At 36.0% G+C, this 19,205-nt stretch overlaps 1 protein-coding gene and 1 pseudogene across 2 annotated transcripts; both read left to right on the top strand.

Moving 5' to 3' along the window:
• Positions 1-2,104: 2,104 nt before the first annotated feature.
• On the top strand, positions 2,105-5,072 carry LOC132598434 (RNA pseudouridine synthase 1). Of its 2 annotated transcripts, none has more exons than XM_060311296.1 (3): positions 2,105-2,584; positions 3,551-4,266; positions 4,391-5,072. In XM_060311296.1, exons 1-2 carry the CDS (start codon positions 2,242-2,244, stop codon positions 4,216-4,218), a joined length of 1,011 nt encoding a protein of 336 aa, XP_060167279.1. In that variant the 5' UTR covers positions 2,105-2,241; the 3' UTR covers positions 4,219-4,266; positions 4,391-5,072. The 2 variants fall into 2 exon arrangements, with proteins under 2 accessions (XP_060167279.1, XP_060167278.1); XM_060311295.1 differs by having other exon boundaries at positions 2,106-2,584; positions 4,387-5,072.
• Positions 5,073-7,352: 2,280 nt separating this feature from the next.
• Positions 7,353-13,278, top strand: LOC132598433 (pyrophosphate-energized vacuolar membrane proton pump 1-like; annotated as a pseudogene).
• Positions 13,279-19,205: the final 5,927 nt, after the last annotated feature.

Genomic DNA, 19,205 nt, shown 5'->3' with positions numbered 1-19,205 from the left:
TGTATTATATTAATTGAAAATTTTAATATGGACTTTTAATTTTGATTAAATAAAAGTAAAAACTTAATTGAAGTATTTCATAATAGATATTTAAAATAATTTCTCTCTGTAAAATAATCTTGATGGTAAACGTTCATTAATACTTGTCCTTGTTCATACTACTCACCAAAAGTACCTTTTTGAAAAGAAAAAAAAATACTTCTAAAAATAAACAGTGTTTAGCCGCTAGGCCAAACCAGCTCTAATCAAGCCCCCAAATCATTAACCCTAAAAAGGGTTTTATTTTTACAACAAAAATGGTACTGTCTTTTTTATGGTAGCACTAGAAAGGGTATCAGTGAATCGTATAAATTATTTAATTTTTAATTAAAATTATAGGTTTTTTGTATAAATGTATAATAGAATCGCATAATTAAGATAAATTTTAAATTTTGTAAAAATAAATTGAAAAAGTACTGGATAGTACCAAATATATATATATATATATATATAAATGTAAAATATATTTGATATATCAATTTTAAAAATAACATTACATTTTTTGCCCTGTTTCTAGGGTGGTGGTATGAATTAATGGGTAACAAACACCCAAATCTCGACTCCTCATAAAAATAAAGTAGTTTCCGCATCTTGAGTAGCAAACCACAAGACATTCCAGTTATCTTGAGTAACAAAAATAGGTTATTAAATATTTTCCCTATTGTATGATTTAGATTTGTGATAGTTAATCTTAGTAGACTTGGTCTTAAATCTCGTATTGTTTAATATCTCTCCACTTGTGCGATTTAAATTTTTTTATGTTTGCGTAATTTGTTATAGACTACTGTAAAATAGTGGGATTGATCTCTATATTTTTGTCATTTTTTATGTTTCCTTAATTTATCATCTTTTAAATAATAAAAATATCTAAAAAGCTTTTGGCAACTCCCGTGTAAGTACGCACCATGTGTTCTACCTTCTACAGCCTTATATGACAACAAAAATATCGAAAAATAAGCATTTACCGATATTGAAGAAAAGCCAATGATTAAGATGGTTTTGAAATGTCTAATTTTGTTATATAGATATCAAAATGGAGCGTGTAAATTTATTCATATGTGTATGATTTTTTGTACTCTATTTTTTCCTTTAATCACCAATCCACTCGTTCAACTGATTTAGATTTATATTGAGGAAAGTCTTAAAATACTTTATTCAAAAGTTTTTTTATTTTCTAAAGTTGAACCAAAATATATGTGTGCTGATATTTCAACCACCTCACCACACCATCATATGCTAGTGTTGATTTATTACACTTTACTTCTCGTCTATAATCAAATTGGTTTAAAAAAAAAATTGGTTGCTATACCGACTGTTATACACATGCAAATTAGTGTTGATTTATTACAATTTGCTTCCCATGTATAATCAAACCTCTCTATAATAGCATGGTTGATTTCCCAAAAAAAAAAAAAAAAAAAAATTAGTCGCTACACCGACTGTTACACACATGTGACAATATTTGATATTTAAATAATTTTTGATTGTCATAAACAAAAAAAATGTCAAATCCTAAGCTTAATCACACTTTATATAAAGAAAGGAAGTCTTTTAATAATGACATATATATATATATAATATTCTTTGTCATAAATAGCGTATTAAAGTATCAAAATGTTTGATCAAAATCTTTAGACCTATTATTTGGTAATCTTAGAGATTATATTTCTATAAAGATGGTTAATTACTTTATTACCAAAATAGAAGATAGAGGTTATAAAGAGGTGATTTTACAAAGGGTGTACTCTTTTATAAAGATAGTTGCTACTGTTATAGATAAAGAAACTGTTAGTAAAAAATAAAATATAACATTAGAAATCGGTCTAAAGAAAAATTTGACTGTTATAGTGAAATTATATAAAAATGTTGTTATAGAGAGAGTATTACTTTTGCTCAATAAATAATATAGTGTTTTACTTCCTCAATTTCATTCTACATGAAAATAGTCTTCTCTTTGGAAAACACAAAGATACATTTTTAGATTAAAAAGTAATTTAGTACAAATTTCTGTATAAATTAGTGATATAATTTTATAAATATAAAATATCATACGGAGTACTTATTATCTGTGTTATGTTCAAGATTAACAAATTACAGAACTTCATATTCAATTGTTTTTATACTTTTTCTTTCCTTCACACCCGCAGGCTGGAGCCCATTTTTAATTTCAACTGTAAAGTTTAGGGCAATATTTATTGGTAAATGTTAGGGTCGAAGGTCCAAATCCCTTTGATAAATTTCTTCGTTTGTTCTTGCAGAATCTTGCAACACCATCGATTCATTTCGATGGCAAGCCAGAGTTACTTTGATTCACCCACAGCGTTAACCACAGATTACCCAATTCCATTATCTCCACCATTGCCCGACTTATCCAAGGACATAGAACCGAATAGAGCATTAACTGCTTCTTCTAAATCCTCTCTTTTTACTCTTTCCAGAACCCATGTTATCTTCGAAGATGAATGGCTCATTGCTGTTAATAAACCTCAAGGAATTTACTGTGAGAATGTTTTGTCTGCACTCCCTCATTTACTCAATGACACTGGTGAGATTTCTTTCAACTTTTTTTACACTGTGAGTGACAATAGTTGGAAGTAACTGACTTATAACATGTGGATTTTAACAAAAAATTATACTTTAGTGATTCATATCTTTGTATATCTGCTGTGAGGCTTTGCAATTGATGTTCATACTCATCGCAGTGATTCAACCATACACTGGCATTTTTTGCACTATTAATGCTGTTTAATCGGTTGTAGCGATTTATTTAGTTTTAGGTAACAAACTTATGCTACTATTGATAGTTTATGTAGTAAATCTTTACATCTTGAATGCATAAAAGCTAAATAAAAATAAAATGTTAAATGCCTCCACCAAAAATCTTTCATCTTTTGTACGCTGTGAGTAATATTTGTAGTTGGAAGTGGAGAAAAATAACTCATAGATAACATTTGGTTGAACAAAAGAATTTGCAGTTTAGTGATTAATGTCTAGGCTTTTGTCATGGATATTCCTGCTCACCCCATAGATAAACTCTTTTCTTTGTTGCTTAAAGGTCATACAAACAACAACATACCTTGTGAAATCCCACAAAGTGGGGTTTGGGGATGGTAGAGTGTACACAAACCTTACCCCTACATTGGAAGCTACTTAAAGGTCATAGTATAAATTAATATATATTTGTGGATGGATTTACCCTTGCTTGATAGGTCCAACTCTTGTATATTTGTTTGTTAACAATGTATAATCTGGTAGAGGTTTTTACGTGCCTAATGATGGAGTTCGAGAAGAAGAGGAATGAAGCTCATGGTCCATCTAGGACTTAATGGATGTCTGGAAGTTGTTCTGTGAACACGCATTTTAATCATCTCATGTTTTTTCTATTGTTAAGACATTTTAATCATCTTATGTTTAAGCTGAGAAATACATTAAGACAAATAAAATAAAAAAATATCACTTGGATACTTGTGAGGTTTCCTTATATGTTCACCTCCACTTGCAATATCTTCAGGGGCTAATGTTTCCGAGCTTCATTTAGCTAATAGACTTGATCGTGATACAAGTGGTGTGATGTTGATTACTAAGTTACACAAAGTAGCAGCTAAGTTTGTAAAAGCATTTACAGACCATAAGGTACGGAAAACATACCTGGCTTTCTGTGTTGGGCTTGCTCCAAAATGGGAAAAAATAACTGTAAAATCGGGTCATGGACGGTCAAAATATGGAGCTTGGCGTGTTTATGCTGCATCAGATGTGGGCAGAAAACTGCCAGGTGGATCAGTCGTTAGAGACATGGAGACCTCTTTTGAAGTATTATCAGTGAATGGTCTTGGGTGTTCTAAAGTGGTTTCTGACTTGCAAAAAGACGAAGCTGTGGTCATAGTTCAAGAGAAATCAGTCATTGGTTGTGACTTGAAGAAAGATGAGATTTTGGTCAGGGCGAGCCCTCGGAGCGGAAGAACACACCAAATTCGCTTGCATTGCCAGTATCTTGGAATTCCTATACGAGGAGATGTAAGATATGAAGGTGTCTATGAGTGGAAGGGCAGCATATATGATGGTCATGAACTTCATGCGGAAAGTCTATCTTTTGAGCATCCTATTACTGGGGAACCAATACTACTTCAGGCACCTCTACCTTCCTGGGCTATTCAACCTTTAAGGTCTCAGATCGAGTAATGATTGAGCTTGCAGTTTGATAGCATTTTGAGCTCTCTCAAGCAAACAGTAAGATCCTGGCCTTTGTTAACTTTGAAAGTAGTTCTTTTGCCTCTTCATTTTTGCTTCTTAAATTGTTATTGACAATGCTTAAAGTTCGATAAGTTATTTGTTGTTTTATACACCTAGATAGAGTTGGAGCAAGAGAGAGGAGAAATTATCATTGGATGACTCCTTGTTAAAAGGGACTAGAGGAAAAAGAGTTAGCGATGAATAGAGAGAAGTCAATGCACAACCTCTTACTGGAGAATTTGTTGTGGGAATTTTCCTTCAAGAGAACTGTTCTTTTCCTTTGTCAACAGTGGGTCTGTGGCTGTTCCCGTTTGAGTGGCAGTGCTGCTTTGTTGTCAAATATAAATGCCCTCTTGTTCCCTAATTTATTGCTTGCAAGTGTTATTTATGGATTCATTAGTTGCGGAGAAGGAGCTGCAGCACCGAAAAGGATTTCCTATCAGATGTTATTGGCATCTCAATCATTGCCCTTTATGCTAATCGTCATGTAGGATGTTGCAGTCCACGTCAATAACAGTTGCATCCTGTGTTTTATGGTGCATTTCAAATGGGAGTTTCTTGTGATATGTACGATGTCTCAGCTACTGGGAAACGGGTCTATGTGCATAAGATGGTTATGGTCCGAAGCTTTCCTTGTTCTTCTCTCGATGGCCATTGTAGTTTGTGATGCAAAGAGATGAGAGTATTGTTATATGATGATTCCAGTGTCTTTTTTTCTTCTTCTGTTGTATAAGACACATTAAAGCAGTGTTACTTATCAAAGAAGAAGAAGAAACATTAAAAAAGTGCATTTCTCAATCTATTTGCTAGCAAAAGATCACGGTAAGTAACAAATGCATGATAAAATTAGTTTCTTCCTTGTTTCTTTGAACATTTCATGCTGCCTTTGATTCTGATATTCTAGGATTACTCTATACAACGACGACTAAAATTTACGCTGCTCTTTTTTCTCGAGGGGCAGGGGTGGTTGTTATCTTGTGGTGGTGTTTAAATGGCGAGGGAAATAATGATATTTGCACAGGTTGTTTGTATCAATTGAGCATTTAACCTTAAAATGAGGATATAAATCGTTTAATCACGGGTAAGTAAGTAAAAGTTTGTATAAATTAGCGGCTGCGGGTTCCCATGTCATAAAAAAAAATAAAAAAAATAATGAAGGTATTTGACTTTTATTTTCTATCTTGTGATGTAACATACAGCTGCAATATTTTTTTTCTCTGTTCTGGTATCGGGCTTGGTAGAACAAAGAAAGACCACTTTGTGCGTATAGTACGTTATCCCTCACGGCTCATGCGATATTTTAAAATGTTCTTTTGTTTTTTTTAGTAAAAGGAGGTCGAAATTTCGAGAAACACACCATTAACGGCCCTCGAATTACGGAGAGAAAATCAGAGAAAAGAATCAAGGGAATAGACAAAATTGTACTCACAATATTTATCAATAAAATCTCTGTTTCTTCATAAAAAAAAAAAAAAAAAACCAAAACCAAAACAAAAAAAAACTAGTTAACTGAAGAAAAAAGGAAAAAAAAATGAAAGTAATTGATGCATCATGCATGGCGTTCGTCTAGGCTAAATATTTTTTTTATTAATTTGTGAAAATTCCTAGGGGAAAGTCAGATCTTTGATTAGGAGAAGAATAGTTCAAAGAGATATTAGTTAGAACTTGATTATTCATACTTTTCGTCCCTTTAAATCTTAATTGCTAAGTAATTTCCTCGAAGACTATTCAAATACCTTGACGGCTGGTTTAGCCTTACTTATTTAACAAGAATGTCTCTGACTTCAATCAACTCGCAAGAAATTACAGGGACAAACTATACTTTTTGTTTTTTTCCCCCCCTTAATGGCTGGATTAAGGAAAATTCGAGTTTGAATCCTTCTAGAAATGTTAGTGGTCTCTATGTTTATATGAGTAATTTCGAAAGAAAGATAGAAATCGACCCTAAGACGTTTTTGTTTTTATTAAAAAAAAAAACTCTTTAAAGGTTGATATAACAGAATTACTATAAGTTATTCACAACAGGATACGCCGTATGATGTCAATAATATAGTTGTAACCAATTATGTTAATCACTTAGTTAAACTCTACAAGTACCTTATTAGTAAAGTAATTTGGGCTCAACAAATGAATTTTTTAAAGAATAATATTTGGGGTATTTGGTTGACTCCTGACTAGTTTAAACCATCTAATTCTCATTTCTCGAAAGTTAGGAAACGTGACATTTTTATGATTAAGCAATGGTTAGTCAAAATTTGTAACAAAACTTAAAAAATACAGAATTTGATGTGCACAAGTTCTCCTGTAGATCTTGATTTTGATTTACCTTTCAATTGCTCTTTAATTTACATGAGGTATTTCCTAGGCAGGTCTTTGGGAGTAAATTTTCTAATTCAAACAAAACGATACATTAAACCAACTAACTTAAAAGCCTAATTTTGCACCAGCTTCCTTGCATGCAAAGCTACCAAATAGTAGCAATTTCCCGTTCCATGTTACATTTTCTTTGTCAAGTTGTCAACACCAGTTGCAGATTTTGGCACGTATCATTGAACTCCAATTTTGGTTTTGACTCTATATACATTGACAGAGTAAAAACAAATTAATATACCAGTCTATTTTAATATGCTGTTACAAATGACCTATCTTACTTTTTCAGGTTACTGATCTCGTTTGTTATGAACTATTACCTATAACTATATACCAGGTGATATGATAGTGTAATTTTTTTTTTTACACCAATGGATAAAAGTTAAACTCCCTTTAGAAAGCCTGAAAACTTGAGCACTGTTATGGAATCGAAGAAAGAGGAGAGAATGAACAAAAATTCATTGCGTTAATTCATTATTTCTTGTATTGAAAATAAAAGACTACGTCACTATTTATAGAGAACTAAAGGAAATAAAATAAAGTAAGCATGTTATTTTCTTTCTAGATAAAAATAGCAGCCGGTGCGCTAAAAGAAAACTAAATATTCTGTAATTAATGTAAAAGAAAATATATATTCTACAATATGTCTAGACTAAAAAGAGTAGATATTATAAGTAAATTTTAATAGGCACGCCCTTTTTGTTGTAGCCAGTATGTGCTTACATATAGCCGCAGAAAGTGAAGAATTCAAGAAATTTAAGTTATCTGGATTTTGCATTAATTGTTGTTGAAAATTTTGGGATGAGGTTGATAAGTGAAGCTTTAACACAGATTGTGATACCTGTAGCTGCTCTTATTGGCATATGTTTTGCTCTGCTTCAGTGGTATTTGGTCTCAAAGGTCAGAGTCTCTAGTGGGTTAGAATTGGAAAATGACAAGTTGATTGGAGAAGATGAACAAGAAGAAGGTATTGAGTCTGATGCAGTTGTTGCCAAGTGTGCTGAGATTCAGAAAGCCATTTCTGAAGGTAGGCTCTTTTTATTCTCTCTCTGAATATGACTGTTTGCCATTTTTTGTTTAGAGACATGCATTTCTGTGCTTAAACATGGTTAACAAGAAAAAGCATGAACCTTTTCCTTCCTTTTTAATGGTGGTGTCTTTGTCAGCTGGCGTGCACTTCAATTATTCGACTAATACATGCTACTTTCCGTATATATAGTTATCAGATAACTATGCTCACCAAAGCTTAGACAGATAAGAAGAAATCACTTAGCCTTTTTTTTTTTCTTCTCTTTATTCAGATTTGAACTTTGATCTCCTATGGTTTCGCCCACTTCATAGACCCATAGGCAACCCCTGAGTGCAAAGCATGAGCCTTTTCTCATTTCACCTTTTGCTGTAATTGTTTCAATTTACGTTTATAGTTATTTTAATATCGATGGACTTCTCCTTCTGTACAAGTGTCATTTAATGTGGATGTTCTCAAGGCTGACCTACTTCATCAAGAAGATTGTTTGAATTGTTGTGTCCGAATCCATACACTGCATGCATAACAGAACTGTGTTCCATATATCCTCCAATAGTTGTTGTCTTGTTTTTTTTTTCCCCTTCAAATTTAATGCTTTTCATATTGATCGACAGCTGACAAACAAAACTATTATCCTAACGCCGAGGTATCTTCTTTGTGATTCAAGGATGCAAAGAAATACTCGCAATCTTTAACATACTAACAGGTTTCCAGTTGACACTAGAAGTTTTTCATTACTTTGTTTCATGTCCAGAAAAACTCTGCTAAGTCATCAATATATACCAAGTGGGAACATGTGTACTTTTTGAGGCATGAGAGTCATATATAATAGCCAAAGATTTACCCACTTGTCTTTCTCTATTTAGCTGGTTAGTTAACACATGAGGGTGGAAAAAGTAAAGGGAAAAGAGAGATTTCTTGAAAGAAACATACTGACGAAGAATATGATACAAATAGAGCTTGCTTACAGTAATTCAATCAAAATTCTAGTAGAAACTCTTACGCCTGCCAACTCCGTAGAGCTCCTAGTAACCTAAGTTAGGAATCTAGTTTGTCCTATATAGTCAACTAGAGAAACTAAATATGTAGAATGGCATAATTTAATCAACTTGTTGATTCCTTCTTACTGCATGATCAATGGTGACACAACGAAGGGATAGGATTGTCCTGTGACTTATATATTAACTATGTCGAACATTGTCAGGGGCAACATCCTTCCTGTTCACTGAATACAAATATCTCGGCATATTCATGGTGCTATTTGGAGCAATCATTTTTCTCTTCGTTGGATCAGTAAAAAGTTTCAGCACAGAAAGTGAACCTTGCACTTTCAACAAAGAAAATCTTTGCAAACCAGCTTTAGCCAATGCTATCTTCACCACCATTGCCTTCTTTCTGGGGGCTCTAACTTCAGCCCTCTCTGGTTTCCTTGCAATGAAAATTGCAACATATGCCAATGCAAGAACGACACTTGAAGCAAGGAAAAGCATTGGGAAGGTGTTCGTTATAGCTTGTCGCTCTGGTGCAGTTATGGGATTCCTTCTTGCTGCCAATGGCCTTTTAGTTCTATATGTCTCAATCAACTTATTTAAGCTGTACTATGGAGACGACTGGGAGGGTCTGTATGAATCAATTACTGGTTATGGTCTTGGAGGATCTTCAATGGCTCTATTTGGAAGAGTTGGTGGAGGTATATATAGAAAAGCAGCAGATGTTGGTGCTGATCTAGTCGGTAAAGTTGAACATAGTATTCCTGAAGATGATCCTCGCAATCCAGCTGCAATCTCTCCTCTTTTAATGTCACTTTTGCTTTTGCTATATTCTTCTAATGTTAAAGCCTTATAAATTTTGCGTTACAGGTTATTGACTTATTGCAGACAATGTAGGTGATAATATAGGGGATATTGCTGGAATGGGCTCAGATTTATTCGGTTCCTATGCTGAGTCATCATGTGCAGCACTGTTTGTTGCATCTATTTCATCATTTGGTAGCAGCCACGACTGCTCTGCTATGTCTTACCCTTTGAATATCAGCTCAATGACTTGTTGTTTGCCTCATAACTACTCTTTTTGCAACCAATATGTCTTAGATAAAGAATGTGACTGAGATAGAACCATCTTTCAAAAGGCAACTTCTCACCTCAACTATTCTGATGACTATCGGAATTGCTTTTGTCAACTTCTTCACTTTGCCATCAGAATTCACTATCTTCGATTTTGGATTGGAGAAAGTGGTGAAAAACTGGTATTATTCTTCTTGTTTCACATTTTCTGCATAGTTCTACCTCTTCCCTATGTCTCTAATTTTAGTATGATATGATACAAGCACCTATTTTTCTGTGTTTCAATTGGTTTATGGGCTGCATTGATCATTGGTTATACTACTGAATATTACACTAGCAATGCTTACAGGTTGGTGATTTCAGTTGTTAAATTGTGCAAGGATAACTTTAATATTATGCTAGTTTGAGGCGGAGCTACAGTTCTGCCTACGAGTTCGACAGAACCCAATAGTTTTGAAGTAAACTCTATGTTTTTGTTTAAAAAATACACTTACTATATATATAAACATAATTTTTTCCAGAATTCAGCAAGTTGCCTTTTTTGGAATCTAGAACCCATAAACTCAAAATTGTAGCTCCGTCTCTGAATTGCTAGGTTTAACATCAGTATAATTATATATGTTCTTAAGGTCTTCTGTTTCAAAATTTTGCAGTCCAGTATGGGATGTGGCAGATGCTTGCAGGACTGGTGCTGCGACAAATGTTATATTTGGATTAGCTCTTGGATAAAATCTGTTATCATTCCCATATTTTCCATTGCAGCTTCTATACATGTGAGCTTCAGTTTGGCTGCTATGTATGGCATTGCAGTCGCTGCTCTGGGAATGCTTAGCACTATAGCCACAGGGCTAGCAATAGATGCTTATGGCCCTATCAGCGACAATGCTGGTGGTATTGCGGAGATGGCTGGAATGAGCCATAGCATCCGTGAAAGGACTGACGCTCTCGATGCTGCTGGTAATAAAACAGCTGCCATTGGCAAGGTTAGATAAGTCTCTTTCTAATCCATAGAATAAACCTCTCAATATTTTTCCAATCAAACTACAATATGATCTAAAGTCACAAATGCTTATCAGTGGTAAATTGAGTGTTTCCTGAATGTCCATAGCAAATTTTTTCCACTTATATAAGTCATTTAAACTTCTAACTAGAAATTTCAGTAACTCTAATTAATCAGAGGTTAGGTCACTGGTGCGTTGTGTGAAATAGATTGCTTCAAAGTGACAGCTCAAAAATATGTTCTTGCTATTGCTGCCTTTGGTACTATGTTATGTGTAAATGAATAGCTACGGAACAATTCAGAGGCGAATCTAGGGTGGGGTCCTGCTGGTTCAACTGGATACACTGCTTTCAGTTTAAACGTATATATAAATATATAATAAGATGACACTCATTCTGAACCCATTGACTCTAGATCTTGGATTCGCATCTTCTGGACATCACAGTCGGTGGCGGATGCAACATGCTGGCACCGGGTTCATTTGAACCCAGTACTTTTAACGCATATCATAATTGCAGCAAATAGTAGGTCTGAACCCATAGTTTTAACGATACAATGAGTTCAAAGTACGTTCCCACATTATTAGGGTTTTGCAATTGGATCAGCAGCAGTTGTTTCTCTTGCTTTGTTTGGTGCTTACGTGAGCAAAGCTGGTATCAAGACTGTCGATGTCTTGGCACCAAAGTTATTCATTGGATTGCTAGTAGGGGCTATGCTTCCGTATTGGTTCTCAGCCATGACAATGAAAAGTGTATGAAGTGCAGCTCTGAAAATGGTTGAAGAAGTTCGCAGGCAATTCAATACTATCCCGGGACTAATGGAAGGAACAGCAAAACCAGAGTGGCGGAGCCACTCATGGCCAAGGATGGTCACCTGCACACCCTTGGCCGGAAAATGGTACTACTGTATGAATTAGATATTATAGTTAACCGGATATAAATTAAATTTTGAACACTCTTATAATAATTGAGATAGATAGCTTAAAGGTAAAGGGTGTTCAATTTTATCTAAAAGTCACGATTTAAAGCTTGCGTCAAACGCCAATCATCTTCTTTCTTTAAAGAAAACATACGAATAATGTCTGAAGCCACTTGGTTGATTTGTATTTGAACTTATTTTCTTCCATGTTCCGACTAAACTTATTTGTATTTGAGTTATGATTTGCATTTGGTTTATTCCTATGTTGGTTTGGACTTACGTTGGACTCATTTGTTGAAGCTCCTTTAGTCTTTCTTCTTTCCTTCCTATTTCCTAGAAAAAAAGAAGGCGTATTGTTAAAAAGAAGACAACGATATCTAATAGCAAATTAGCAACCACTTATTTTGTTCTCTTTTCTTTTTTAATTGCTTTTGTGAACATTTTAATTATCTAACTTTGTTCTCTTTCTTTCTTTGTTTTTTTCTTCAAAGAAAATCAATTAATTGTTTAAAAAATCAATTAGTTGTTATCTCTCGCTTTGTAACATTCTCGGAATGCCCCTTGTTGTTCTCCACTTATGGGGTTATGTACACTGGGTATCTTGTTGTTTGTTGTTGCTGTCATTTGATATTGTAATCACCGTAAGAGTTTTCTAGCAATGAAATTTATCAAGAATAGCTTGGGAAATCAAATGGACCATAAATTTTTAGGCGGGTGTGCAGTGATGATGTTAAAAAAAAATTGTCGCACTCATTCATCGGAAAAAAATTACATGCTCGTCGACATTTGAACAACCTTACCAAAATTTCTGGCTCCGCCACTAAACCAGACTATGCAACTTGTGTCAAAATCTCAACTGATGCTTCTCTCAAAGAGATTATCCCACCAGGTGCTTTGGTCATGTTAACACCTCTTATTGCTGGTACATTTTTTGGAGTGGAAACACTAGCTGGTGCGCTCGCTGGTTCTATCGTTTCTGGTGTTCAAGTATGTAACTTTAGTGCCTCACCTATGACCTATCCATTCAATTTCTACTTCATATTCAATCTGCAACATCGCCGTCTCTTAAAATTCGCGATCTTATATAGTAACTTTTTCATTTTTTTGGATGACTCTAGGTTGCTATTTCAGCTTCAAACACAGGCGGGGCATGGGATAATGCCAAGAAGTACATAGAGGTAACTGACGAATAAGGCCTCAACGTCAACATGTATATTAAGCCGATGTGTTTGGTGTGACAGAAGACATTTTCCATGATGTTTTTTGCCTGAAAGATGTTTTATTTTTGCAGGCTGGTGCAACAGAACATGCTAGAGCATTAGGACCAAAAGGATCAGATGCTCACAAGGCTGCAGTAATTGGAGATACAGTAGGTGATCAACTAAAGGACACTTCAGGTCCATCATTGAATATACTCATCAAGCTCATGGCTGTTGAATCTTTGGTGTTTGCTCCTTTCTTTGCTACTCATGGGGGACTCCTCTTCAAGTTCCTGTAGAATGAACCTCTTCTACAAGCATATTTCTCCAAATAATATTGAGTTCTGCCTTTAAAATTTTTTTACATGTCATTCTTTAGAAGTGCGTATTATTTCCACAGAAATTAGCTTCTACATATTAAGGTTCTGTTTTGTTTTTATATTAACACATATTTGAGTGGATCATCATGGCAAACCCAAGGTACAAACATAAGCACATGGGTACAACAACTAGAACACACATATTACTCCGTTAAGGACGAAAATCTACTCCACTTTGTAATTAAACAGAATGTCATTGAAGGTATAGTATTATTACTGAAAAGTCATCAAACTAATTTTTTTTAATTATAATATCACTCAACTTTCACTAATTTTAAACTGGGTTTTCAAATTTAGCCTATCTAAATATAACCCTTATCGAGAGGCAATCGGATACCCTTGTTGCAAAAGTTAGGCAGAAAAAGCTTCCCATTTGACTGTAATTTCAGTTTTCTAAAGCCTTAAATGATCTGAAATTTACATCAGCAATTTACAATGTCAACAAATAGGGAAAATTTTCTTGTATAGGGAATTAGTTTACAAAACAAATTTTGGGGCTAAGCTCTTCAAATGGACTGACGTACTTAATTTCAATAAAAATTCATTGAGTATTCACATGTTCGCATTGGCTTACCATAGATTTATTTTTCCGTCATTCCTCATCTTTACCACCTCATTCAAATATACAGTCTTTCTTGTTTTTTTTTTTGAAAAAAGTTCATTCTCAGGTTACCATTTAGGAATATAAAAAAATAAAAATAAAGGAGTAGGTGGGTAGGTTGAGCTAATTACGGTATATTCCTTTGCCTATGCCATTATCAACCCCCCTCCGGTCTCGGGGGCGGGGGGAATAAGGTAACAAAGAAATAAAACAAAAGGAAAAACTATTAAATGGATTAATGAAAATGTCAAAAGGAACAAAAAAGAGGAAAAACCAACGAGAATTGAATAATAATTTCCTGATCAAACGATTAAAGATGCAAAGTTTAACATTTTAAGATCGTGTATAATTACTACTACGGTACTACCGATGGGTCTAATCATCGTAATGAACAAAAATTAGGTGCATTATGTAATGTGTGCTTCATGTGCAAAAAAAAAAAAAAAAATCCCGATTTGAATTGGTAAACACTAAATTATTATTATTGTAATCATAAATTCATAACAAATCTAGCTAAAAGGTGTGGCTGAAATTGATGTCTTCCAAATCAAGCATCCATTCATTAAAAAATCTGCAACAACAAATAAGTGTTTCAAAATGTATTCATGGGGCCGGGGGGGGGGGGGGGGGGGGGGAAGAATTGATAAGCTGGATCTCACTTGAACTAATTGCAAAAATAGATTAAATACTAAAACGAAGTTGTACGTTCACTCAACCCTTCTTTCTTTAAAAAATATATTGGACAGGAAATTGGATCTTGATTAAGGAAAACTTGTTTAATAATACGACTCACAAGTTGGTTGCTTTCAACAAAAGGTTACATTATATTATAAGGTATACTATGAAAATTCAGCAGGCATGCCTTTTAAATTATTATCCGTATGGTTTTAGCGTGAGAACTTTCTAGAGTTTTATTTGTGATTTTTACTTCCACTAAAAATATTGTGAACATCACTCATTTTCTTGTAATGATGGACTGAAAATATGTTGATTAGTTTAGAAGGTGCCTTGCTAAATTTCACTAAAAGTTGAAATCTCAATCAGAGTAAAAAAGAAAAATAGATTATTTCTTCTCATTTAAATAGACTTTTGTTAAATAAGAAGTGCACAAATTTACTTGAATACTATTTTATTATAAAAAATACAGTAAAGGCTGCATATTACATAATGTTCTCGTCAGCATCTCGCATGTCACACTTGACACTTCGTTGCGTGGTTGGGTGACTTGGATCCGATTTACATTAGGATTTGTTATTGTATACGGTAAAAACCGGATGCGAGGCAAACCGGTGGAGCGAGGGGACCGACTGATCTGCCTTCTTCGTCATTGGAACGACTAAACCCGGTGACCCGAGCATTCGTGGCCGTTGGTCCGTATAACCGTTGGTCCGTACGGCTGTTGGTCCGAGTAGCCGTTGGTCCGTGTGGCCGTTACACGCGAGCCATGTGCCAGTAGTGTCCCGTCATGGTCAACTACCCACCATGCGTGTGTCAGACGGCGCCGTCAGTCTAATCCCACCAAATCCGTGCAGAGCTGTCCTTATTATTATTATTTTATTAATTCGTATTGGATGAAACCCATGGAAGTCACACTATAAATAGGGCATATCCCCCTCCTTTGTAAGGTTTGGCTCCTTTACTTTCTAAGAAAATTTATAATTTAAAAGAGTTCATATATACAATCTCTCTCTCAATATCTGATCCGACCAAGGCCGTTTGTTTCCATTTACGTTGTGTTTCTTCCATTAAGTATTCAACATGGCTTCTAAACGTTCGTGTCCGTAGCAAATTAAGCAAATCACCGTTATTAGTCGTTTTATTACCAAATACTCACACGCTTATTTTCCGCTATCAAATATACACCAAGATCCAAGCATATATCCTATACCCGCGTACAAATTCAATTGGTTTCCCAATTTCGAGGTAAACAGTTTGGCGCCCACCGTGGGGCTAGGATAATAGTGGTTTTTGATCTTGATCTCTATCTTACCCATCAAAATCAGAAACATCTACTGTCCGTCTCTGAAAAAACGGACCAAATGGCTAACAGTGGGCAATCTGGACACATCAACAACAACGAGATCGTGGCCGAAAATGAAGGCAGCGGGCCACGAGGATTGCCAAACCCCACTGACCCTTTAAATACTAACAATTCAATTACTTTGTCCGGGACACAAGTCCGGAAAGAACCGGATACCCCGAATGATAATATTGACTTGCGTTTAATTTTTGAAATGTTGCAGGAACAGAGAGCGGCGATTGCCGAACAGGGAATCGCAATAGCCTAGCTGCAAAACGAAAGAGATAAAACGACCCCGGAAAAGGCGAAGAGTGTTGCTGAACCCAGAAGAGATGAGGCACGGATGGTTGAAAGCAATGGCTCCGGAGCTGGTCCATCCACCGAGGTTCTGAGAATGCTCGAAACGTTGGCGAAGCGGGTGGACTCGATCGAAAAAAGGGTGGAGACATACAACTCTCGGGTGGATCAAATCCCGGGGGCTCCGCCTATTTTGAAAGGGCCGGATTCAAAGAGGTACATCCAAAGGCCTTTTCCTCCGAGTGCAGCTCCGAAATTGATCCCGAAGAGGTTCAAAGTGCCGGATATCCAAAAAAATGACGGCACAACGGACCCTCACGAACACGTGACCTCATACGCCTGTGCTATAAAAGGCAATGATATGGAAGATGATGAAATCGAATCCGTGTTGCTGAAAAAGTTCGGGGAACTCTGTCAAAAGGAGCATTGACTTGGTACGATCATCTGCCCGAGCACTCAATCACTTCTTTCGAAATGCTCGCCGATGCCTTCATAAAAGCACACGCCGGAGCCAAAAAGGTGCAGGCTCGAAAGGCGGATATTTTCCGTATAGCCCAAAGAGACGAGGAGCTATTGCGTGAATTTGTCAACCGGTTCCAAAGGGAACGAATGGAGCTCCCTCCGGTTCCGGAGGAATGGGCCGCACAAGCTTTCACAAAGGGGCTCAATGTTCAGAGCTCGACGACTTTGTTCAAATTAAAGGAAAGCTTGCTGGAATACGAGGCTGTGACCTGGGCGGATGTCCATAACCGATACGAGTCAAAAATTCGGATAGAGGATGACCAACTCGAGCTTCCCCCGGGGCCCGTAAAAATGAACAAAAACTCGGAGAGATCACGAAAGAATTACGAACCGAAGGCCGGACCATCGAGGGAAAGGTATCGGCCATACTCTCGAAAACCAAGCTTCAGGTCGGAAAAATCAAGGGATGGCCCGAGTCATTTCTCCGGGCGGGGGTGATAAACGGGCCGAGTCCCCGGTTCAGGTATACCACCGAGGAGTCAAACGAGGAGGCCACGTGTCACGACCCAACCCCATAGGCCGTGACTAGTGCCCGAGTTGGACACTCATATTATCTATTAACTGTAGTCATTTGCAATTAGCATGTCATGATCTCATTTGTACCTAAAAAATATAGGACATTATTTTTAAGCTGTCAAGTTTTGTTTGTCTTAGGCACCTGTCTCCTGAGGAGTTGCACTTTTTAAACAACAACATATATATATATATATATATATATATTCCTACGCAAGCCGACAAGGCTGCCACGATATACGAAATAACAAACATACATACATATGCAAGCCGACAAGGCTGCCATTACGAATGGGTACGCCCCAAACATAAGTCATAGACGTAAAACGCATCAACAACTACAAACAGACCCACACCGATGTCCACAGACCTCTAAGAGTAATGACCGTATCATATGGCGGGACAGGGCCCCGCCGTACCCGAATAAACACTTATATATACAACAAAGGAAGTTATACCACAAGCTAGGCTCCGGAACAAAGGAGCAGTCCAAAATAGCTGAATAGGTATCCTAAGCCGGCGGATCTCCAAAACGAGCGTTTGTACCTGCGGGCATGAACGCAGCCCCCCGAAGAAAGGGGGTCAGTACGGAATATGTACTGAGAATGTAAAGCTTGAAACATAATAATAGACTTATATTGAGACAAGGTATGTAGGACTCAATGCAACAACCAGAATTTTCATAAAACTTGCCTTTGAACATATTCCATCTATATAATTCTCATATCAATGTCATTATAGAGTTTTGTAATCAAAGCTGCATAATCATTCTGTATATAACATATATATCGTGTCCCGACCCTTTAATGAGGGACTCGGTAATTATAATCATAGAATCATAAACATAAACATGTACGTGTCCCGGCCCTTTAATGAGGGACTCGGTAATAAGGAATATATGCCCTCCTGGCCGCCATCTCCATATTATAATATCATCACATTATCATATCATCATATCATCATATATATATATAACGTGTCCCGGCCCTTTAATGAGGGACTCGGTGAATAATGTAGTAAACATGCGCATGAAAACGTGTCCTGGCCCGGGACTCAGTGAAGGATATAGCGGTAAGCACGAGCAGAATAATGAGCAACCACATATATGCAATTCATCTTTTTAGACTCAATGGATAAGCAACTAACCAGCTCTAAAGTGTCAATAATATTCATATTCAGTTCATTTTAAGTCTCATAACAAACTATTACAAGAAACGTTTCAGATTTCATGTACATGTATCACTTTAACATGATGTAGCTTTTAAAAGTCAAGTATGTCTCTAGTTGTGCAATTCTTTAAGAATAGGAACTTTCATGCATTATTCATTAGTCACTCATATTGTAGGCACATGACAACAACCTTAATAAAATATAGAATCATAAGTCATACATGGAACTAGAGAATAGAATTTACCCCAAGGTTCATATCGTTTCATACTTACGTCTAGGACATGCCAAAAGAAAGAAGGAATAGGCTTTACATACCTTTAGCGTTTAGTCGTATTATAACTTGTACTTGCTGCCCAAAAACACTTATCCTATATCAAGATATCAAGAGCTACAATTAGTCTACGAGGGAATTCAATACGTACTTTAACGTCAACAATCCCTTTCAAACATTTAGACGACGTTTCGTTCGCATTCAAATCAACTACATACAACCACCCCAACATCAATAATCATATGTTCAATACCAATCCGGACAGCCCACATAACATTCCAAATAGCCCACATTCACAACATTCCATAACGATTCACATACGGCTACTACATTCTCAAGTTACTCCTAATAATCCGTAGCCTTAACGTTTTCGTATAACAACTTTACAGCAACCCAAACAACGTAAATACAATATATATTCTTAACTATCATTAGTCTTTCCAATTTAAAGAAGACAACATGTCCAAAACAGTTCCTAACCACAACACGCCCAAAACAGTCCCTAACCAATCAACACGCCCAAAACAGTCCCTAACCAACAACATAAAGGTGCCCGGAATTCTTGCAAACGTTTACGAACATACC

This window comes from Lycium barbarum, chromosome 6, assembly GCF_019175385.1.
Source record: "Lycium barbarum isolate Lr01 chromosome 6, ASM1917538v2, whole genome shotgun sequence".
Lineage (NCBI taxonomy): Eukaryota > Viridiplantae > Streptophyta > Magnoliopsida > Solanales > Solanaceae > Lycium > Lycium barbarum.
The sequence above is the reverse complement of the archived record's forward strand: the minus strand, read 5'-3'. Positions and strand labels throughout refer to the sequence as shown.